At 32.8% G+C, this 24485-nt stretch overlaps 2 protein-coding genes across 9 annotated transcripts in view; one reads left to right on the top strand and one right to left on the bottom strand.

Moving 5' to 3' along the window:
- LOC139521135 (nucleolar protein 16-like) overlaps positions 1–24485 on the top strand; it is a 38596-nt gene that overhangs the window by 8069 nt on the left and 6042 nt on the right. Inside the window, exon 6 of the mRNA XM_071314447.1 lies at positions 23998–24156. Coding sequence (XP_071170548.1) covers positions 23998–24156 — 159 coding nt within the window. The remainder of the gene's footprint in view (positions 1–23997; positions 24157–24485) is intronic.
- Positions 512–24072, bottom strand: LOC139521133 (sperm microtubule associated protein 2-like). 8 transcript variants are annotated; one of them, XM_071314439.1, is made up of 9 exons: positions 23339–23459; positions 21323–21424; positions 17799–17829; positions 12711–12773; positions 10407–10535; positions 8444–8575; positions 7763–7804; positions 3191–3446; positions 512–1982 (listed from the first exon to the last, which is right to left on the bottom strand). In XM_071314439.1, exons 1-9 carry the CDS (start codon positions 23361–23363, stop codon positions 1692–1694), a joined length of 1071 nt encoding a protein of 356 aa, XP_071170540.1. In that variant the 5' UTR covers positions 23364–23459; the 3' UTR covers positions 512–1691. The 8 variants fall into 8 exon arrangements, with proteins under 8 accessions (XP_071170540.1, XP_071170544.1, XP_071170543.1 ...); XM_071314443.1 differs by lacking the exons at positions 21323–21424; positions 23339–23459 and adding an exon at positions 23717–24072; XM_071314442.1 differs by lacking the exon at positions 21323–21424 and having other exon boundaries at positions 23339–23509.

Genomic DNA, 24485 nt, shown 5'->3' with positions numbered 1-24485 from the left:
AAGAGGAGAACAACGACATAACACTAAAATGTAACACATATAGACAAAATCCCACGAGAAAAACAAATATAACATATATATATAACATCAAAACCAAATACATGAATTTGGGATAGACAAGTACCGTGACACGTCTTATCGCAATGTGAATTTACACTCAAAAATAAGAGAAAACAAACGACACAACGTTATAATGTAATACACACAGAAACGAACTATAATATAACAATGACCATATTCCTGACTTGGTACAGGGCATTTTTAAAGGAAAAAATGGTGGGTTGAACCTGGTTCAAATTTGGATTGATCCCTTGAGCCTATTTAAAACCTCAATTAATGAGTTAAGAACCAAATGTGCAGTAGACCTTGCAAGTAAAGGCATTATATATTGTTTGTGTACAAATATTTTAAAGATTTGTTATTTTGAATCAATTTTTAGGCAGTCTTTGTTCTCTTTTCCTCACAACTTGATTGGTTTATGTACAAAACCATCGGAATAAATCAAAACTCATTGCTCAACAGCAGATTTATTTTCAATTATCATAGAAATACACAAAGAGAAAAACTATAAAATAGATGTTAAGACTAAACCTAAACCATGTGCAAAGAAAATAACAAATTGCAGCATGACAAAAACTATGATTTGAACCTGAATAAGATGGCAAACAAATGGCAAATATTTTACAATGTCATTAATTTTACTACAAAATATTGACATTGTCAAACATTTATTACACAATATTGACAATGTTGATAGTTCATTAGATTGCCAGAAAATTAATATGTCAAATTTGCTGGGATGTTAAGTACAAGCTATATTTATAGGTATGAAGTTTTACTTAGCAGTGACTGTAAAGCTCATCTTTCTACAGATTTAGACAATGTCTTTGTAAAAGTATTGCCAAGTCATTTGTAGGAGGTTATTTCAATTTAACCATGGGACTATTAAAATGTCCCCACTTATTATAGAGTAGAAGCATTTAAACACATACGATTCAAGTTCGAACATTAGAATGATGACAATTTCTGGCAGTTCTTGATAGACCAATTGTAATAATAGTAAAAAAATGATTTAGCAAAATGCATGTAGCAGACACACCCACACTGTTCAGAGAATAAAAAAAATAATACTTAGGTCAATATTCTAGACTTTAAACCTTTCTGTTCATGATCTATTACATAAAAAGTATGGTATTTTATTCTAAAACAACTATCATATGTTTCCTAGTCATGGAAGTAATACTGATTAGTGTAAATCAAAATCCTTTTCAAGCCAGGTTGTAAAATGCAATTTACACCTTAGTTTTACCAAGACAAAACATATATTTTAACAGTTGCATGTGCATATTTGGTATATATTTTGAAAAGAAAAACTGGTTGAATAGAAATCTTGTAATATTTTACACTTAATATGTTGCTTATAAAGGTTTTTGTACAATCATGAATAATTCCAAAGGTTAAAATATTTTCAAAGTGCTTTCCAAAATGTCATATTTTTGTTAATTTCCATTGAAAATGCTTCATAGAATTGAAATATTTAACACAGATACAGATTGATAGCACCTTTGAAAACATTTTAAAACTTTACATGTATCAACAAACATCAATAATACTGTGATGGTAACAATTCCAAAATCTTAATAAATAAATAATTAATACTGTTTCCAATGTGAAAAAAATAATTTAACGAACTATCTATCTATTGGCCTAGATAGTGTTTCAATTCGTTTGGGAACAACTCCTTTCAGAGCAGTTTCTTTAACTAAGAATGCATCAGGATTAAATTGCACATGGTCCATAGACGCTCTAACTATAGGTTTCGATAGTTCATCCACACGAGGAGTTGCAGTGGCACGCCTTGCTGCTTTGGAAACGGGCCACATCTCATCTTTTGGTTTTTGATAGGAATCGGGAGTTGATTTTGATCTAGCTAGTTCAGCACATCGTTCAGTTGCAGATGCATTCTTTGCAGAGACAGGAACCTGGAAAAAAAGATAATATATATCTACATATCCAAAATATATAGCTTAAACAGTAGATAAAAATCTAGACTTGTTTCACATATGATCAAAGTTTGCTTAGTAGTTAAAAATTTATTATTCTTAAAATTGTTGAGCTTTCAAAACATAAATATATATAAAAAAATCAAATGAGTATAATTATTGCTTTTTTTAAGACTTTCCATTGAGTTATGATGAAGATTAACGATGCACTAAATCAATTAATTGATAATTGTTACATTTATTGGCAATTTGTACATCTTCCCTCTGATCTTACTGTCTAATATTTTTCTATATCATGGACAGGACCTGATACTCGAAAATATTAGGCAATGACGTCACTTGTTCATGCCTATCCGCGTCCATTTATAATTGAAATGCATGAGACGTCGTTCATACAACCAGAGACACCTACGGGTGCGGGAGTTTCTCGCTACATTGAAGACCCATTGGTGGCCTTCGGCTGTTGTCTGCTCTATGGTCGGGTTGTTGTCGCTTTGAAACATTCCCCATTTCTTTTCTCAATTTTAACATATATACACATGTATATATGTATCTGATACAACCAAACAACTAGCACAACAATGTGTATGTGTAAATAAACTCATCATAGATACCAGAGTTTAAATTTTGTATTTACGCGAGAAGTGCGTTTCGTCTACATAGACTCATCGGTGACGCTGGAATTCAAAAACGTTAAAAAGGCAAAATAAAGTACGTACTTGTAGAGTATTGAGGACCAAAATTCCTAAAAGTTTTGCCAAACACAGCTAAGGTAATTTATTTCCGAGATAGAAAAGCCTTAATATTTAAAAAAAAAATCAAAGTGTTGTAAACAGTTAATTTATAGATATGACCATATCAATGTCAAATAGTATTACTTACAATTACATTTTATTTGATTTCACATTCTTAACCAAAAACATATTGTTAAAACAAATTTGCCTTGCTGGCTCGCTTGACTTCTTGCTGATGAAGGCAGTTTCAAAATAAAAAATGCCATTATTCTATAAAAATACATCAAACATGGCATGATGCTAAAAAAAACTGATTTAAATTATAAAACCAATCTTTCCATGTAGATATCCTAGTAATTATCTGAAGAATTATGATAATAGTATTCTTAATCATGTCGTCATAGTTATCTATCTCTAAATAAGAGAATGTATATATTTTTTTAATATGCTTACCGACCATACAGGATCCCTAAATGGTCCTTCAGGTCTTTTCTTGGGGAAAGACAAACTTTGGGTTCTTTCGCTTGGTTCACCTTTCAAGGCAGGTTTTGGTATAATTGTTTCTATTTGCCGTGCTCCTTCATATTCTTTAGGTGGCTGTTTAGGTTCAGCTAATTGTCGTGTTCGAGGCCGGTCTTCAGCATTTTGTGCCCCTTTACCGACAAGCCATATTGGTGTATTACGTCCACAGCTGTATAAATATTCCCTTCTAAAATATGAAATAAACTAACTAAATAAGGATAAGTATATATCAAATAATGATCGCATGAAATAGATCTCAAAACAGAAAAATTCCTAGGTCTGCTAGAAGATTCATAAACTTTTAAAAAAAAATCACAAAAAAATTCCATATCTGACATGACAAAATCAAACAACGAAAGCATATGTTGGAATTTAATTTTCAATCAGAATACTCCCACGATATTTGGAAACCAAAATACATACACGTACATATTAATATTGGTGTATAAGCTATATAATAAAATGTATATCTGACTAAAAGCAATAAACATAATAGGCATCCTAAAAATACTACTCATAATAAACAATTGATCACAAAATCAAGCAATGGAAAAAACAACATCTTCGGCTCTTCAAAAGATGTCAAGCAGTGTCTTCAAATCATTTACAAAATTTTAGAAATATCAAATACAGAAGGAATTTCTCCACTCTTAAATTTGTGCATCAGGGAATAAGAAATAAAATAATGTAATTGTAAAAACCATTCAATGTTCTTGATCAAAATCACCTTCTTGACTCCGGTTAACTCTTTGTTTGCTTTGTCAGAAGAAACAAGAAGAAACAATTCTTGCAAATAAACTTGTATGGTTAAACGGTTACGATTCTTACAAAGATTACTTGAGCACTAAAGACATATAATAATTGTCAATACGAGAATAGACCCATTAATATATAAATAGCTTTTAAAATCACACTATTAGGGCAATGGTTAATAGCATGCAGCAATATTGCAAAATTTCAAAAATGATTAATATTGATGTAAATGTGAAAATTCAACTCAAATTTAAATAAACCCAGAAGAAAAACAGTAAGCAACATTGAAACTGATTAAAACATCATGACATCATTGTTTAAAAACCCAATGTATTTATTTTCAAAAAAGGTATGTTTAGTAAATTTAACTTCTTGAATGGTAATGATGAGTATATGAGAAAATTTAGAAGGGCAGTTTTTAATTGGTAAAATCCTAAGGAAACTTTGCGCTTAATGAATAAACACGATAAAGGCAATATGGGTTTTGTGATAAAGATTGATATTCAGACTGCATTTAGTCACGTGCTGATATATCACATTTATTTTGATAGAATTAGTTTTAAATGCTTATGACGTCAATACAATCGTGGCATTGGCTCTTACTTTTTTTTTTTGTATATTTTTATCCTTGTCCGTAATTCCGTAATTCTGAAATTCCGTCATTCCGCAACAAACCATAATACGGAGTTTTTTTTCAAAACGCCTTCAGATATGGGCTGATTTTTGGTATGTAAGTTAACCATGATGAGTTACAGATCAAGTTTAAGTTTCGTTCCGCACGCTAATTTTTACGAAAATTACGGGCTGTGCACTTTGATAAATTGTCAAAAAGCACAGTTATACGGACTTTTTTTCTAAACGCTTTCAGATATTGGGATAATTTTGGCATGTGATTTAACCAAGATGAGTTACATATCAAGTTTAAGTTTTGTTCTGCTTGGCTAATTTTTGCCAAAATTACGGGTTATGGACTTTGATAAATTGTTGAAAATCACAGTTATATGGACTTTTTTCCTCTAAACGCTTTAAGATATTGAGCTGATTTTTGGTATGTGAGTTACCCCTGATGAGTTACAGATCAAGTTTAAGTTTTGCTTCACTTGGCAAATTTTTGCTGTAATTTTGGGCTTTGGACTTTGACAAATATTTGAAAAATCGGATTTTACGGACTTTTTTTCTAAATGCTTTCAGATATTGGGCTGAATTTTTATACGACCGCAAAATTTGAAAAAATTTTCGTCGTATATTGCTATCACGTTGGCGTCGTCGTCGTCCGAATACTTTTAGTTTTCGCACTCTAACTTTAGTAAAAGTGAATGGAAATCTATGAAATTTTAACACAAGGTTTATGACCACAAAAGGAAGGTTGGTATTGATTTTGGGAGTTTTGGTCCCAACATTTTAGGAATTAGGGGCCAAAAAGGGCCCAAATAAGCATTTTCTTGGTTTTCGCACTATAACTTTAGTTTGAGTGAATAGAAATCTATGAAATTTTGACACAAGGTTTATGACCACAAAAGAACGGTTGGGATTGATTTTGGGAGTTTTGGTTTCAACATTTTAGGAATTAGGGGCCAAAAAAGGGCCCAAATAAGCATTATTCTTGGTTTTCGCACAATAACTTTAGTTTAAGTAAATAGAAATCAATGAAATTTAAACACATTGTTAATGACTACAAAAGGAAGGTTGGTATTGATTTTGGGAGTTTTGGTCCCAACAGAATAAGGGGCCCAAAGGGTCCAAAATTAAACTTTGTTTGATTTCATTAAAATTGAATAATTGGGGTTCTTTGATATGCCGAATCTAATTGTCATGACTGTGTATGTAGATTCTTAACTTTTGGTCCCGTTTTCAAATTGGTCTACATTAAGGTCCAAAGGGTCCAAAATTAAACTTAGTTTGATTTTGACAAAAAATGAATCAGTTAGGTTCTTTGATATGCTGTATCTAAAAATGTACTTAGATTCTTGATTATTGGCCCAGTTTTCAAGTTGGTCCAAATCGGGGTCCAAAATTAAACTTTGTTTGATTTCATCAAAAATTGAATAAATGGGGTTCTTTGATATACCAAATCTAACTGTGTATTTAGATTCTTCATTTTTGGTCCTGTTTTCAAATTGGTCTACACTAAAGTCCAAAGGGTCCAAAATTAAACTTAGTCTGATTTTAACAAAAATTGAAATCTTGGGGTTCTTTGATATGCTGAATTCAAAAATGTACTTAGATTTTTTATTATGGGCCCAGTTTTCAAGTTGGTCCAAATCAGGATCTAAAATTATTATATTAAGTATTGTGCAATAGCAAGTCTTTTCAATTGCACAGTATTGCGCAATAGCAAGAAATCTCTAATTGCACAATATTGTGAAATGGCAATTTTTTTTTTAATTAGAGTTATCTTTCTTTGTCCAGAATAGTAAGCAAGAAATATCTACTTGCAAAATATTGTGCAATAGCAAGATTTTTTTTTAAATGGAGTTGTCTTTCTTTGTCCAGAATCAACTTAAATCTTTGTTATATACAATATACAATGTATATTCACTTTTTACTACCAACTGATAAATTAAAATAATCTTTACCATTCAGTGATAACAAGCAGTTTTTTTACATCTTAATATTTTATGATGTTTTTAAATGAGTAGTTATTGTTGCAAACTCCATTAGAAATTTTAATTGAGATTAGTTTTGGAATAAGGGAAAGGGGGATGTGATTCAAAAAATTGGGTTCAATTTTTCTCATTTGAAATTTCATAAATAAAAAAGAAAATTTCTTCAAACATTTCTTTGAGAGGATAATTAATGTTCAACAGCATAGTGAATTGCTCTAAGAGAAAACAAAAATTTTAAGTTCATTAGAACACATTCATTCTGTGTCAGAAACCTATGCTGTGTCAACTATTTAATCACAATCCAAATTTAGAGCTGAATCCAGCTGTAATGTTGTGTCCATACTTGCCCCAACCGTTCAGGGTTCAACCTCTGCGGTCGTATAAACCTACGCCCTGCGGAGCATCTGGTTGTATGTTAGCTAAATTTGATGAGTTGCAGATCAGGTTTGAATTTCGTTTTGCTCCGCTAAATTAAGGGTTAACAACTTTGAAAATTGTTGAAAATCACAGTTATACAGACTTTTTTTCTATAGATACGCCTCCAGATTTTGAGCTGATTTTTGACATGTGAGACTTCCATCATATTTGTGTTATTGAAATTGCAGATTTTTCAACATTTTGAGACGGGCTTTTCGTGTCGCTTTGACACATCTAGTTTTAAGACTAGAAATTTTATATGCACAGAATGGATTTCTTTATTTAAATGGTATGTTGGTTCCGTCAAATGACTTGAAACTTATCAAGAAGCTGATAATTTCATTGTTTATTTGTCTTACATGGTTGGTTAAGACTTAAATAAGTTGCTAGCATTAGGCCATTGTTTTAAAGCATGAAAATAAAATTACGAATGTTATTTTACTATTATCTGTAACAGTCAGTTTGAGACAAATCTTATGAGACGCATGGTAATAGCATTCTAATATTTATATATATTAGCCTTAATTTGTCACTTTAAACTTTTTTTATTCTTTCGTACCTAATGAGTCATTTGTAGACGACACGTGCGTCAAGCGTACCTGGTATCTATGATGAGTCTATTTATGTATTGGTGAAGACTCTTCGTATAGGAAACGTAACTATTATTTTAAAGCAGCTATAATATTAAAATAAGATTATTGGACAATATATAACAACGATAACCTACTGTTGTATGTACTTGTAATAATCTCTCCAGTAAACGTTTTCTCTGTTCAAAAATAAGTTAGAAGTAAAGACAAAATCAGGTCAATAATAAAGATCAATTTGCGTAGCAATAAAATATATTTATATGTAAAGCAATTTTATTTTATTTAAATCGAGGATTTCATTATATGTCTATTTTTATAAATTAAAATAATCCCAAGACTACCAAAACCTTTTCAGATAGGATGAAAATAATGGAATTATTTTGTTTAACTAAACTTTAATACAGTGTATTTATATATAACCAAAACACATTTGTAACTCTCACGTTTTCATTTTAATACCAGTGTTGAATAAAAAAACCTATTTTGGGATCCAATAAAAATCAGACATAAAAACCACGGAACCCTCAAGCAAACAGCCTCCGAAAATGTGCCTGCACTCTAGAGAAATCCTTCACCAAAATGATTTTCAAGCTGCAAACTTCAATGTGAAGGTTTCTTAAAATGGAATATGGTTAATGACTACTACATTGCTATATATTTATTTTTTTCAAAATCAAGGATCTCCTACTTTTTTCGTGCTTTTAATTTGTTTAACAACTTCAATTTGAAAGATTTACTATACAGCTTTCCAAAAGCAAGTGAGGTGCTACAAAGGGTGCTAAGACTTTTAAATACTAAGATCATAAAGAATTATTTACCTGTTTTCTCGGTGGTCTCTGTGTAGTTCTTTAGATCTAGAAAGTTCTTGTACCCTAACATTGGCCTGTTGTTGTAAAGGTTTTAGCTCCCATACCATAGAAGCTCGTCCACAGCTGTAGTAAAACAGTGGCCTGGAAAATAGTGGCAAAACATGACAGTTCAAATTGTAAAATGCTTATATCCAACAAGTATGTTAAAGGGATTTTAGAGAGTCGGTTGTCACTGTCCCATTGTCCAGATGCAGCTTAAATTTTGTCCAAATGATTTTTTTTTTTAAATCCAACACTAAGGTAAATGTGGACCACTAATAATTGATATTACCAATGGATTTGAATTTATTTATGATTTTCAAAATTTTCTTTTTCAATAACAGAACAAATCTTGGGATTGCCATATCTGCAACCTCAACTTTTCATCAAGTAATACACTTGAACAAATCTCTCAAATCATTGAGCTTATTTGAGAATAAATATCATCTGAATTGTCCATATATATAGGGCTTCCACTTAAAAATTTGACCCATTCCTTCCTTCCGACCAACCAAATTTGATCTTTAATACGTTTTAGTTGGTTATTAGGGTTGATTGTTAACGTCAAATAGCTGTAGAAATGGTATAAAAATCTATTTAAAGGCCTACTTTCTTTTAAAAAAAACACCTTTTCAAAACGAATTATGAAAACATGTTAGCATTGTACATTTCCAATTGCTTTGAAATCAATGTCATTCAATGCATGATTTCCTGGAAGAATTTTGACTGAAGAACAAAACATTACCCTTCCGTTACTTAGAATATAATTTTTGACCAAATATAATCAAGATAGAACATTTTGAAACAAATTTGTAAACAGACATATACTATGAGACTTGTCAAATGACAAATTTATTATCCTTTTCCCTTATGAAATTATAAAAAAAGAAACAAAGCGGACACCCACAAGCCCACGTCCGAATGAAGACGGATACTAGTAACATCTTGCCAAAAATGAATATGAAAAAATAACAGATCACAAAACATTAATTTATATTGAAATTAAGGTAACCTACTGTTCTTACTCTGCAGTGAACGGTTTAAAAATAAATTGTTACACTAATGGCATATATCGTGTTGAACATGATGAATTGTGATAAAAAATGACACACTCTAAAATGAAAACAAAATTTAGATTTACAAGAGATGTGGTATGATTGCCAATAAGATAGCTATCCATATACCAGAGACCAAATGAGGTAAATTTCAGCAACTATCAGTGACTATAGGTCGGCGTACGGCCTAGAACGACGATTGACAGAAAACAACTCAATAAACTCCTAGATTTTCTCTGAAAAAAATTAGTTGTTTCTAATTCTTTTATCGCATTTAAAAGTTCCGTTTACAAAACATGGAAACCTAGAACTATCATGCTTAGATGTTTTGATAATGGATTTTTTTGTTAGTTTGTAAATAGAATTATTTGACTTACTGTGCACGATAGAACGACCCATTTCTCTTGATTACTTTAGGTTTAGCTAAATATCGTACGCGTTCCCAGTTAGGGGGTCTTTCAATTTCCTCTTCATAATCTCCTAACAATGAAAGCGATCCAATTCTCATAATCAAACTTTACATCGTCCGCCATTAAACTTTTATCTAACTTTGTATACTTCCATTGAAAAAGTCACCATGTTCGATATTAAAACCATATTAAGGCGATTACAGATTTAATTAATCCTCTACATCTGTACTATTTTCAATACACATTAAGTTTTGTTGTGTACTGGAATATACCATAATCTTAAAGTGAACTAATCTTAGCAACGAACATTTAAGACTAAATACAGACAGAGACAAACTGCTCTACTTGTATTTTATTTTTGGTCCCAATTTAATCTGAGTAATAACCAGGTGAAAAGTTAAACTACAGTTTTAGTTATTTATACTAGACATGCTAGAAATTTCATTAACGCTGCTTTCTCATTCCTACCTTCCTGAACTTTGACCTGTTTGGAAATTTTTCTTTGGAGAGGCTAAAGTTTTAACTCGATCAGTGGCATCTGGTATACTTCTGGACACTGGCCACATCATTTCCTGTGTTCCCCAACTCACATTTGGGCTGAAAGTAGGGAAATAACATGGAAATAATAAGTAATACTTAACTTCTAGAAAGTTTCAAAAATCATTAAATTTACAGAAATTCTTAAGCCACATCAGGAACAGATTCATGATAAACCCTAATTTTGTAGCAATTCACGATAAACCATATTTTGTAGCGATTCACGATGAACCCCAGTTCTTTATTAACTCATGATAGATCATAGTTCTGTCACGATTCATGATAAACCTTAGTTATGTATCGATTCATGATAAACTATAGTTCAGTTTCGATTTATGATAAACCCGAGTTCTGTATCGATTCATGATAAACCATACTTATGTATCGTTTCATGATAAACCCCAGTTCTGTAACGATTCATGATAAACCATAGTTCTGTAAAGATTCATCATAAACAATATTTCGGCAACCGACGATTCATGATAAACCATATTTCTGTAACGATACTCGATAAACATTAGTTCTGTATCGATTCTCGATAAACCATGATAGTTCTGTAAAGATTTATGATGAACTAATTGTTCAGTGCCGATTCCCGAAAAACCACAATTCTGTCACGATTCTTTGTAAACCCTATTTCTGTATGGATCCATGATAAACCGTACTTTTCGGACTATTACTAGTATAAATCAGAGACCATAGTTAAATATAAAAAATAAATTATTCGAGTTAATATATATGGCAAACCATAAAAAAAAAACGAAACTCAAATTTAATGTTTCTTTGATCTGAGCTATTTTTTTGTGTGATTATTTAGATCTTTTTAATATTATTTTCAAAGGTATCATTTAAGAAGCATTTTTTGTCTCATTTTCTAATGCCAGTATACGAACATATTAATTTGACAAGAGTTGTGACATCTTCGCTGTATTGTGAAGGTTTAGAAACTATGTAAAATCATGATATAATGAAAGGCTTTACGCTTTACATTAGCGTAACATATACATATCGGTTCCGTATGGAGTTTATAAATAAAGTAGTATTACATTTTCACTAACGTCATCTTTATATATCGTAGACTTGGGTCTGAAGCTCCTACTGAGTTCATAGTATTTGTCTAATGATAAGAGTGTCAGTAATCCAGAGCTTTGTTATGCAATAAATACGATGTTTGTGGATGATTCGAGGCTATATTATATGGGGAATGGTTAGCATTCCCTTGTCAGCACAGTTACTCAAATGATAGTGTTATATCAGATATTACATGGGGAATGGTTAGCACTCCCTTGTGAGTACAGTTACTCAAATGATAGTGTTACATCAGATATTACATGGGGAATGGTAAGCACTCCCTTGTCAGTACAGTTACTCAAATGATAGTGTTACATCAGATATTACATGGGGAATGGTTAGCACTCCCTTGTCAGTACAGTTACTCAAATGATAGTGTTACATCAGATATTACATGGGGAATGGTTAGCACTCCCTTGTCAGTACAGTTACTCAAATGATAGTGTTACATCAGATATTACTTGGGGAATGGTTAGCACTCCCTTGTCAGTACAGTTACTCAAATGATAGTGTTACATCAGATACTACATGGGGAATGGTTAGCACTCTCTTGTCAGTACAGTTACACAAATGATAGTGTTACGTCAGATATTACATTGGGAATGGTTAGCACTCCCTTGTCAGTACAGTTACTCAAATGATAGTGTTACATCGGATTTCAATTGATTGCATTGCTAAATTCAAATCTTAAACGGTGTATTTAATCACTTTAAAACAGTTTTCCTAAGATATTATAACAGTTTAAACGATTGTTTTCTGAATAGTTCCTTGAATAATGATATCAGCTTTAATTGAAGATTTAAATCTGATACCTGTCACCAGACTATTGAGAAGATATTTTAATAATTTATTAAATCTCATTAGATCTCTATAACTATTGTAAAATTACGGTAACCGAGTTTTAATCTTGAGATTATAAGAAAATATATAACATATGTTTAGAACAGAGTGATAATATTTAAATACAGTTTTAAAAGGAGGAAATGTTTTTGGAAAAGAGAACATGATTTAAGGTGTGCTTCAAAGTTAAAGTAATAAATTACCATAATGGCATTGCAAAAAAAGCACTTAGTCAGTCGCTGTTGTGTTATTACTCAATATTTCAAATCATGGGGTCCAGAGATTTAGTGAAAGATTTTTTTATATTTATAAACTCGTACTTACCCAACGTTTGTCCACCATTCTATTTTTTGTTCTTTCGGTCTTGAAAGATCTTTATAACGGTCTCTACAAATGAAAGTACAAAATGTAAAACAAACGTATAAAGTGGAATGTGTAGGTATTGAAATACAAAACGACTAGAAAAGTCAACGTACCGGTGTTATATTTCCTCCTTCATAAGTCAACTAAGAACAGTTACATTGATAGCCATAGAGACTTTCCGTTAAGAAATAAATGTAATGTCAAGTTGTAAGAAAAAGTAAAAGGAAATGAATTTGCTAAATACAGTTAATAGTTATCAAAGGTACCAGGATTATGATTTAGTACGCCAGACGCGCGTTTCGTCTTCATAAGACTCATCAGTGGACGCGCGTTTCGTCTTCATAAGACTTATCAGTGACGCTCATATCAAAATATTTATAAAACCAAACAAGTACAAAGTTGAAGAGCATTGATAATCCAAAATTCCAAAAAGTTGTGCCAAATACGGCTAAGGTAATCTATGCCTGGGATAAGAAAATCCTTAGTTTTTCGAAAAATTCAAAGTTTTGTAACAGGAAATTTATTAAAATGACCACATTATTGAAATTCATGTCAACACCGAAGTGTTCACTACTGGGCTGGTGATACCCTCGGGGACGAAACGTCCACCAGCAGTGGCATTGACCCAGTGGTGTAAATAGTTATCTAAGGTACCAGGATTATGATTTAGTACGCCAGACGCGCGTTTCGTCTTCATAAGACTCATCAGTGGACGCGCGTTTCGTCTTCATAAGACTTATCAGTGACGCTCATATCAAAATATTTATAAAACCAAACAAGTACAAAGTTGAAGAGCATTGATAATCCAAAATTCCAAAAAGTTGTGCCAAATACGGCTAAGGTAATCTATGCCTGGGATAAGAAAATCCTTAGTTTTTCGAAAAATTCAAAGTTTTGTAACAGGAAATTTATTAAAATGACCACATTATTGAAATTCATGTCAACACCGAAGTGTTCACTACTGGTCTGGTGATACCCTCGGGGACGAAACGTCCACCAGCAGTGCCATTGACCCAGTGGTGTAAATAGTTATCAAAGGTACCAGGATTATGATTTAGTACGCCAGACGCGCGTTTCGTCTTCATAAGACTCATCAGTGGACGCGCGTTTCGTCTTCATAAGACTTATCAGTGACGCTCATATCAAAATATTTATAAAACCAAACAACTACAAAGTTGAAGAGCATTGATAATCCAAAATTCCAAAATGTTGTGCCAAATACGGCTAAGGTAATCTATGCCTGGGATAAGAAAATCCTTAGTTAATATACGCCATATAAATTTTGTAACACAGAACATGCACAGCACTGAATCGTGCCAGACAACAAATAAACATTTTTAATAGTGACAGACACTGTTTCCTTTCCTCGCACACTATTGTGTTTGAAAGAAAGCCGACAAGACATGCGTGCAGTGTCAGCTGGTACACTTCACCAAGTAGGCGTGCAGTGTCAGCTGGTACACTTCACCAAGTAGGCGTTCAGTGTCAGCTGGTACACTTCACCAAGTAGGCGTTCAGTGTCAGCTGGTACACTTCACCAAGTTATGTGGCGTGCAGTGTCAGCTGGTACACTTCACCAAGTTATGTGGCGTGCAGTGTCAGCTGGTACACATCAACAAGTTACAGGCGTGCAGTGTCAGCTGGTACACTTGACCAAGTTACAGGCGTGTAGTGTCAGCTGGTACACTTCACCAAGTTATGTGGCGTGCAGTGTCAGCTGGTACACTTCACCAAGTTATGTGGCGTGCAGTGTCCGCTGGTACACTTCACCAAGTTATGCGGCGTGCAGTGTCAGCTGGTACACTTCACCAAGTTATGTGGCGTACAGTGTCAGCTGGTACACTTCACCAAGTTATGTCTCAGGCGTGCAGTGTCAGCTGGTACACTTCACCAAGATATGTCTTACAGCTTATATACAAATTGGAATCCACTTGAATTTAACGTTTCGTTTATGAATAAAAGTTTAGTTTTCAACTGAGAACCAGTTACTAGTAACTGATACACATTAACGCGTCATGTCAGACAGCTGAAACATATGTCCGATAGATGATGCATACAACTGTCTCGAACCATTAAGGTCAAGCACACCACTAATTGTTATCACAAAGCTGGTTAAATAACTTAGTCGAGTCAGACTTGTCCCATATACATATACCAATAAGTTGTGTCAGACAAGTGGTACATTCTTTTGAATCGTGTCAGACACTTAGTACTTACAAATTGATGTCAGACAGACGGAAAATGCCAATGAATAGTTTAGACAGACAAAAAACTACCACTGAATCGAGTTCACCGGATCGTATAAACATGTACACAGTTTATCGTTGTAGAAAACGAAACGTACCACTGGATCATTTGAGACAAACAACATAAAACTGGAAAGCGTCAGATTATTGATCCAAACCACTGGATAGTGTCGGACAAATGATACATATCATATAATTATGTTAAATTATCAACTATAAGAAGAATCGCCATTCTTTCAAATGTGTTTGTCGATTTCACGAAAAATATGTTCACAGCAGGTGTAAATAGCTATGTTACCATGCAACATTAGTAAGGCAGCTACTGAAATATTGTGTTAAAAGTTGCAATTCCAGTTATACTTACGTGCTCTGATTATTCAAACTCGGAAATTGGGATTGGTTGATAGGCGGAAGTACCAACGTCTCCGACGTCTTCGTTTTCTGTCGCCCCATACGATGCTCCCCAGCAACGCTTAGCAGTTCACTTCAAACTTTACATAATTTTCATATTAAACTTGAAGACTAATCAGTGCAATTTATCAGACAACAGATCAAAAATTTTAATTAGATATGATATTAATGTTTTAATAATTTAAATGTATAATTACTATACAATGGTGATGAAATTGTATATGCTTTGTAATATATTGTTTACTGTCCAACCGTGTCGTTAAACAATATATAAACTACAGAATGGCAGTATTGTTATTTTATGGATTTTGATTTTGTTTAATAGCATTTAATAAATTGGACTGTTTTATTTGAAGAGACTGTTTTAAAAGGTGGATATGTTATCGATCTGATTTAAAATTTCATTTAAACGAATAGAATTTTAAAACTGTATACTAGTACAATACATTTCCGTTTGACGCATCATTAAGTTAATTTTTCAAATATTGATCTGGTTTAGAAATTTCTACATATTCAAATATAAGCAAATAATATAAATGCCTATATTTACCCAAGGAAAGACTTGACAAATCTCTGCCATGTATGTTATTTGGTCTGCTAAGATTGAATTTTGTGGAAAAGAACTTATAATGTTTTGTTGTCAAAAGAGACACTCTGTTTAAGAATCAAAATCACATAGTTCCATTGAACTGCCTTGTTCAAATTTGCAGACTGTATAATTGTCATTTGGGACTTTCAACTCAACTTTAAATCCAGAAGTCTGTTTCAAAAAAAAACTTAAGACTAAGATTGGTCTTAAGTCATAAACACATCAGTATACTTACGATTAATCTTAGTCGTAAGTTTTTTAGTGAAATTGGGCTCCTGGTGTTTCGTATATGCAAAAGCGCCACGCATTCTACACGTGACAAAACATGTGCAACAGGTATTTGCGTAGTCCGTAGATGGTTTGCCCCGAGGCTTTTATCCAACATACCCAATGTTTTCTTAACTCCCACTCCATCATCGCAGTTGGACCACTTTGTATAGAGCCTTGTTGTTAGATTTATTGTTAATTTATTCTTGTCCGGAATTTGAATGAAATACTTGCCACTTGTCGTTACGTAAACAACATTTAATCACTTTATCTGTCTGTATCCGTAGATATGCACACAATACACACAGAAGACAGAATATATATATATATATATATATATATATATATATAGTGTGGATGGATGATGGTTTAAAGGTAAATGACATATTTCAACAAATATATCCCATGGCTGAGCCCTATACTATTGTAAAAAAGAAGTATATTGCGTACGCGCCAGTTAAAGACAGTTGTTTGTCTAACACGACCAGATGTATGTTATGTTTGACTGACACGGTGAGTGGTATGTTATGTTTGTCTGACATGCCCAGATGTATGTTATGTCTGACTAACACGGTTAGTGGTATGTTATGTTTGTCTGACATGCCAAGATGTATGTTATGTCTGACTGACACGACCAGTGGTATGTTATGTCTGACTGACAAGACTAGTGGTATGTTATGTTTGTCTGACACGCCCAGTTGTATGTTATGTCTGACTGACAAGGCCAATGGTATAGTGTGTCTATCTGACACGACCAGTGCTGTGTTAAAACTGTCTGACACAACCAGTGATAGATTATGCCCGACTGAAACTAGTGGTTGTTATGTATGTCTGACACGACCAGCGATATGTTATTTCTGACTGGTACGACTAGTGGTATGTTATAGATATCAAAAGATGTGGTTTTAGTGCAAATGAGACAACTTTCCAACCATTATATTTGCTTAAAACGATAAGGGTATAGTTATGTCAGAATGACACGACTAATAGTATTATGTCTGTCTGACACAACCAGTGATAGGTTATGTTGGACTCGACCAGTGGTATGCTATGTCTGACTGATACGACCAGTGGTGTGGTATGTCTGTCTGATACTGCTTGTATTTTATTTGTGTCTGACACGACCAGTGATAGGTTATGTTTGACTGACACTAGTGGTATGTTTTGTCTGACTGACACGGCCAGTGGTAAATGTATGTTATGTCGGTCTGACACGGCCAGTGGTATGTTATATGTCTGACTGGCACTAATTGTATATTATGTCTGACTGACACGATTAATAGTATTTTTTGTCTGAAATGAATTGTGGTATTTTATGTTTGTCTGACACGGCCAGTGGTATGTTTGCCATCGTAACATGTACACATTCAGACGGGGGAAATATAGTACGTTGGAGATTCGGGGGTGGGGAGGTTTAAACAAAAAAGTGATCATAAACATGTATTCAGTTTAATTGCCATCAGCTTTGATCCTAAATTGTTGTCACTGGGGATAACTTTACACGGCTACTCTATATCTACGTATAAGAAGACTTACCTTCCAGACTGTCGAATTCTCTCATACTCCACTGTAATCAGAAAGAAAAACAAATGGTGTAAATTATTTATCCAAATAACGAAAATGGAAAAAATATGTGCGACAGTTCAAAATATATAATATAAACACATTATTTCTATGCATTTTTGATTTCGTCATTAACCGAAACACTAGAGAATTATTCCATTAAAAAGAAATCAGCGTAAAGCAAATTGATGTATGCATATTTATTGAATCACAGAAATTGAAATTTTATTTTTTAGGGTTCGAAATAAAACTTATATTCCACTGTTACGTACACTCAAAGAATTCTGGGCCTAATTCATTAATGATATCGACCGTCGTCATGTTTAGGAGAAGACTCCTTCCCACGGAAGACTGACTCAAAGTCTTCACAACTTTACACGTCTTTAAGACTATTAAATATCATCTCGATGGATCTGTTGATAGACTCAACCCGTTAATTATGTAGAACATATTCCAAGTCCAAGCTATTTAATTTTTTGGTTTTATTGTATATACCGAGACAAGATGTACTATAAATATATTCTATAAGTATAATGTTGACAACTTCCTTAAACGAGACCCAAAAAGACAACCTTAAAACGGAAAGTTCACAAACCGAAAGTACCATCACCATGTGTAGTGAGCGTGCTTTTGTGGATGTATAACTTGTTAATGAGTGCAGATGCTTTCAAATATATATTTATCCTGTGTATTATATACATATAAGATTGATATAACGGAGGAAAAAAAGCCAACAGTCATGTTTAAACCCTTGTTTTATAGAGAATATTATAACAGTGTAACTTGCTGATATATCTGATTGTTTCTAAACTTTATTAAGTTTGATATTATAATTTCATTTATTTAGGTAATCATTCTAATTGGCATAAATACTATTATTAATTGTCAGGGAATATTAAAGATTTAATTATTCAATAGCTATATACTTGTTGATATTGATTTTACTGTCTGCGTCCTAATTTCTGTCGGTCTTTGATCGGCTAGGTGATATAATCCAACACAGGTATGCGGCTCAAGAGGGGTATGCCAATTTAAATATAAAATAAAACGACCGAGCGAGATGGAAAATCCTCTCAAAGTTACTGACATCGGTAGCATGCACCCTCCTTCTGGTTGGCCCGAGAACACAGTTAGTTCGTAGTGCATGTATTTAGTCAATAAATTCAATTGATATAACGCACACTGCTCTGTCTCAAAAGATTATAACAGTGTAGTGTACTACGTTCTCTGAGACTACGTTTGGTAAATATTATATTAAAATTATAGAAAAGTCTACCAGCTCTAAGCACTGGCCTCAAGGAGGATTGTGAATGTGTGGACCGACTGCAAATAAGCATTGCGGCTGGTGCCAGTGGAAGTCATTTAGGATAATGATACTGATTCCAATGACTAAGAAGAACATATAATTTTTGGTAAATTGATGAAGGGCCTTAATAAATATTTTTTTAATCGAGTACATTAGCATGTTTAGAAAAAAGTTATGTGTAAAAATATCTCGTTCTGTTGCTGTAAAAAGATGCAAAACACGAAGCAGCTTGGCAGTTTATCAAAGTTCCTCTAAATATTAATGTACTATATAGGGGTATCTATATAAATCTACAAAACTTATCATTTTTTTTTATATTCAAATGATCAAAACATTGGCCTTATATTGTCATGTCCGTGGCAAAGATAAGCAAAATATTTGAGAAATTAGATTTGGTACTAAAGTAGCAGTCCTTATCAGGACCCCCTGTACATTCTACAAAATGTCTTAATCAGCAATACTTTGTAGGGTAACTTCGTCGAGGTGTCAAAGTCGAGATAATTTTTGTCTCAACATTGAAATCTTCAGATTATTTACCTCCATTTATAGTATTGACAAAGTGATCAAATAGTTAGAATCTTAACAGTATGGTACGCGTGTACTTCATCATGATTGATAACCCTAGGTCTTCGTCTGATATCTGTCTGTCCATGGTAAAGAGAGAGAGATCAAATAAATAAATACACATATCTATAGGTACTTGGATGACTTTCAAAAACTCAGTTGGATAGGAACACGCTCCTTGTTCGTTTTGGGTATAAAGGGCAGACAACTCAGATTAATGTTACCATTTCTGTGTATTAATCTTCCCGTCTTCAGTACAACCTTTTTTCTGTTGTTTTATTTCATGAAAATGTAGACGTACAGTTCAGGTGGAAAGAAAATATTGCAGTTCATAGAAGGTGAAAAGAGGGATCTCAAAATTATACCAAAATGGGAGTGGAGATTGGTTGTTGTTTACTTATTGTCCAGTGGAAAATATTTCATGGATTTTCAGGACGTTGGGATTCAGAATTTTAAATATAAGGTTGATAATTTTCTGATTAAAATTTCTGCATATATGTATATTATATATCATTTTCTGTGAAGAAAATATCTGGGATGTCAGAATATTTTGCTGTAGTATGGCATCTTGCTGTCGCACGGTGGGATGTTTTCTAAATCATTATGTTCCTCTTGTGTTAAAAAGAAGATAAATACGCTATCATATGAGTTTCTTTTTTAATTTAAAATGCAATTATGATTTTTATTGACATCTAAGAGATTATGGTAAATGCCACTTTATTTTAAACATCAAAACACTAATTTAAAGATCAAATATGTTAATAATAGTTGTATGATATTTGGAATAAAAATGCAAACAAACTCTAGATAGGACAATAGTATTCAATAAATGAAAAGTAATGGTTTACTTTCGCCTAAAACTTCTCAAACTATATACTCAAGCTATAAGATTGAATCCTATTAAAATTGATCACAGAAGATTGTTTAAACAATAGTTTTATTGAGTGTGCAAACAAACATAAGATGCTTCCATTATTACCAAATAAACTAAACAATAAAAAATAATGATTATATGGCGAAGTGAAATGACACACATACAGGTACAATGCACTTCAAACTTGCTTTATATTTTAACAACCCTATTAACTTTTTAAGGTTCTCAACTTTTGACTTTCTCGGAGAAAATAGTTCTCAACAAATGTTTTACTGACGCGGAAGAACAAGTATGTTGTCGGTAAACGGGTTATTCAGTATTTGTTTAGTGTGAACCATAAGCTACCTTCACGACAATCCGTTCATTGGCATCCATGACCTATGCTTTTCATTGCCGTTGAGTCACTTTCTAATTGACGTATATATCTATATCATGTCTCCCTTGGTGTTTTGATGGTTTGTTGGTTTTTTGTTTGTTTGTTGTTTTTGTGTTTTGGTGTTGTTGGTTTTTTTTTGTTTTTTTTTGGGGGGGGGGGTAAAGAGTTGCCATTTCAATGGTTAATACTCCACGCCAAGTTTGGTTCATCTCTAGATATCTTTTGCTTTTAACTTGTTGTTGAGTTTCTGACTCCGTGATTGGCAACACCTCCCTTGTGTTTAATATAAAGGCGTTGAAGTGATCTTGATGATATTTGTCAAACCGTGCAAGTGAATATTATATTTATATGTATCCCATATCCTAAACACGGATCACCTTCGTCGCTCTCGTCCTGTGATCCTTTACGCTCCTGTATATTTGGAAGTGTATTGGCCTGCTTTTCTTTCACTCTTCGGAAAGAGTGCCTTCGATTTTCTCCTTAGAAAAAGTGAAATTAACTAATGAAATGTTGATGATTATACATGGAGACAAATAGAAAAAAATGGTTTAAACAGAAAAAAAAATGTCTTTTGAATGTGTTAGGAAGTATTTGAAGGTCCTAATACTTTTCACAATTGTTCCTCTACATAATGTCATCATTTAGTGTCTGTCATTTCTAATCGGATCATTTAGGAAGTATTTAAGAGATGCAAAATGGATGTGGGGATTTAATACATTGGGAATTGCATACTTCAAAGTTTTTTGGGGAATCAAAGCCAAACTAAAGAAGAAAAGGACAATCTGTTAATACCGGTTGTATTTCTTGTATTTTCGTTATATATACTTTTAATTTTCGAAAACGCGAATGACTAAAATTAAATGTGTTTTGTTTTTTACACGGGACAGAAAGGCAATCTAGAAGATTGCAAGATGTGATGAACGCCATTCATTAAAAAGATATGCCATTTGTAAATGTGAGAATGTGTCTTTTTTCCAGTACCCCCTTCTTACACCACGCGTTAACTAATTTGACAGATCCTTCTTGTCTCGCACAATGGTTGTGAAGTTACTTTTATTCTAAATGTTCATGTTTCCAAATGATAATTTGACAGTCTATTTAGTTATTAGATCATTACATTAAAGTGTCAATCATATTACTGCGATCAACTTAGTAATGTATTCACGGTGCTCGCTCAGAAACAACGACCCATAAACATTACTTGTTTTCGTTTAATGGGTCGAAACTGTAAATTTGTAGATTAAGATTTGGATTGTTATTTAAATGTTTGATGAAATCTTATATGCAGTTATATCAGTGAGTTTATAAATCTTGTTTTGTCCATGACAAACTTTGCCGTATTCAATAATTTGAAATTCAGTTGTCATTAAAATAGACATAAACTTTATGGATTAATACAATAGTTGAGAAGAACATACGCTATGTATTCATTGTGTATTGCAGTGGCGGATCCGGGGGGGGTTCCGGACCGGACCCCCTTTTTTGAGACGATCAATGCATTTGAATAGGGACATGTGGTTGGAACTCCCTCACTTTATCTTGGGTTGGGTAAAATAGCTGGATCCGCACCTGTTATTATTGCATTGCCTGATTTCAATTTTAAAAGTTTGAAAATGTGCATTATAACTGGAAGATTTGATTTATTGCGACGAGTTAACAATTTTCAAAAATATGGATATATGATAACACGGAATATGTATCGTATCATTATTATTTTGAAGTAGATTAAAACCAAGAAAGTATCTATCATCCCTTTATTTTTAGGGTTAGGGATAGAAATAAATGAAATAGTAACGTATATGTAGTCCCAGAAAATGACACACCAAATTGCAAAGTAAACTAGAATACTTTCTGTAACAGGTGTTGTTCAAATAAATGAAGTTTTATATTATATAATATAATTGCCATACGGTATCATGAGAATTTTATTGTACAATGTATAATACAGATCAGTTCAATTAAATTATTTAAAAAACACTTTAATTTATTCAATCGATTGTTGTACAGTGTAAGATAATCAAATTTGGAATTTGAAAAGCATGTTTGGTTTAAAAATTTAATCCATTATAAGCTATTACAGTAGTGTATACTCATTGCATTGTGATTATATTTCAAATATCAAATAACTGACTGTTCAAAAAAAATCCAAAAAATATTTCAAGTTTAGATTTGTGTAACAACATTTAAGTGTTACAAATTTTGATTTTGATATAACAATAACTTTCCCAGTTATTAAATCGTTTATCTTTTTATTGATCTCAATGGCTTTTATTAATAAAAAATAGATGATTAATAAAGTATTTAAATGTTAAATTGAAAGCGTCCATTGTAATACGATTTTATTTAAACTGAAATAAATGAAGATAAAAATTAACAGTAACGAAAAATCCTACCTTTGACTTCTGCCATTGCAGCCATGTAAGAATTTGAAGATTTATCGTTGATTCCTAGTATTGTTTATATGGACCACATGGCCTGTGATATCGTGTACTCAAACGAATTTAAAGCTTTCGATTTTTCGCCACTTAGCGACGACCTTTAACTGAATGAAACACGTGACTTCTATATAAAGTTAAAAGCGCGAATTTAAAACCAGAGAAAGTAAAATTTGATACAAACGTTTCTTAATATTATCCACTTTATTGTGGAAAAGTTTACTAAATGGTTGTTAGAAAATATTTTATTATTTTAAAGCGCTATAGACTACTTGTTTTTTTTGCCAGTAATAAAATCACATCTTTTATATTCTACATATCCTCGTCTACACTTACCTTTAGTTTTCATGCTTTATACAGTGCTGTGTGTCTTGTTTTTGAATACTGTTAAAGTGCCATGTAGTTGTGTATCCGTCTTATAAATTGCGAGCAACAGAGTTTCAATGAATATACCGGCTGCCTCTGTCGTATGACGGCTATTGCTCAAGTTCTCCCCTAGATGCGTACTTTGTGTCTACAACTTCAGCATCCTCCTAGTCCTATTTTGCCTTGGCGACGTTTTAAACGTCACAACGTTCTTCCATGGTGACCATATTATTGTACTTTTACCATTGCAGACGTCGTGCAGCAAGCTGATAATGAATCAACACCAGAAAAAGTTGTAGTGGACATGGCTGCCAGGACACGGAAACCTACCAGAAAATATATTGCTAAAAGAAGAAATGGTCAATACACATCTCCAGCAGTTAGGACAACCAAAACATGTTCTAGTGAAGGTAATTTATTTACATAGTGCAATGAACAGTAAATTTGTCTTTGAAATACGATCGTGTCAATTTTTTCGTTCATTTGCGATCAGTTTGGTTATTAAAAATGTAGGTTGTAAAGGGAGCACTAAAAAAAATCAATGATTTTTCGTCGCACTTTTCGCAAGTATCACTAAACACAATAACTTTATATTTAGTCAGCAGCTTGGTAGTAATGAGTTGCAACTTGTGAGTGTATGTACACGCCGTTTATGGGACGTATTATGACTATACTGTTGTCCGTCCGGCCGTCGTCAACATTGCGGACAGTTTGCACGAAACTTTGGTAAAATGTTTAT

This window comes from Mytilus edulis, chromosome 4, assembly GCF_963676685.1.
Source record: "Mytilus edulis chromosome 4, xbMytEdul2.2, whole genome shotgun sequence".
In the NCBI taxonomy this organism is placed as follows: Eukaryota; Metazoa; Mollusca; class Bivalvia; order Mytilida; family Mytilidae; genus Mytilus; species Mytilus edulis.
The sequence above is the reverse complement of the archived record's forward strand: the minus strand, read 5'-3'. Positions and strand labels throughout refer to the sequence as shown.

Excerpts from the sequence above, each read along its gene's own strand:
- LOC139521133 (XM_071314439.1), bottom strand. The coding sequence starts at position 23,363 with ATGGCTGCAATGGCAGAAGTCAAAG. Across the intron at positions 12,774-17,798 it reads AGAATTCGACAGTCTGGAAG|AGACCGTTATAAAGATCTTT; the intron begins GTAAGTCTTCTT and ends TTTCATTTGTAG. Across the intron at positions 1,983-3,190 it reads TTAGGGATCCTGTATGGTCG|GTTCCTGTCTCTGCAAAGAA; the intron begins GTAAGCATATTA and ends CTTTTTTTCCAG.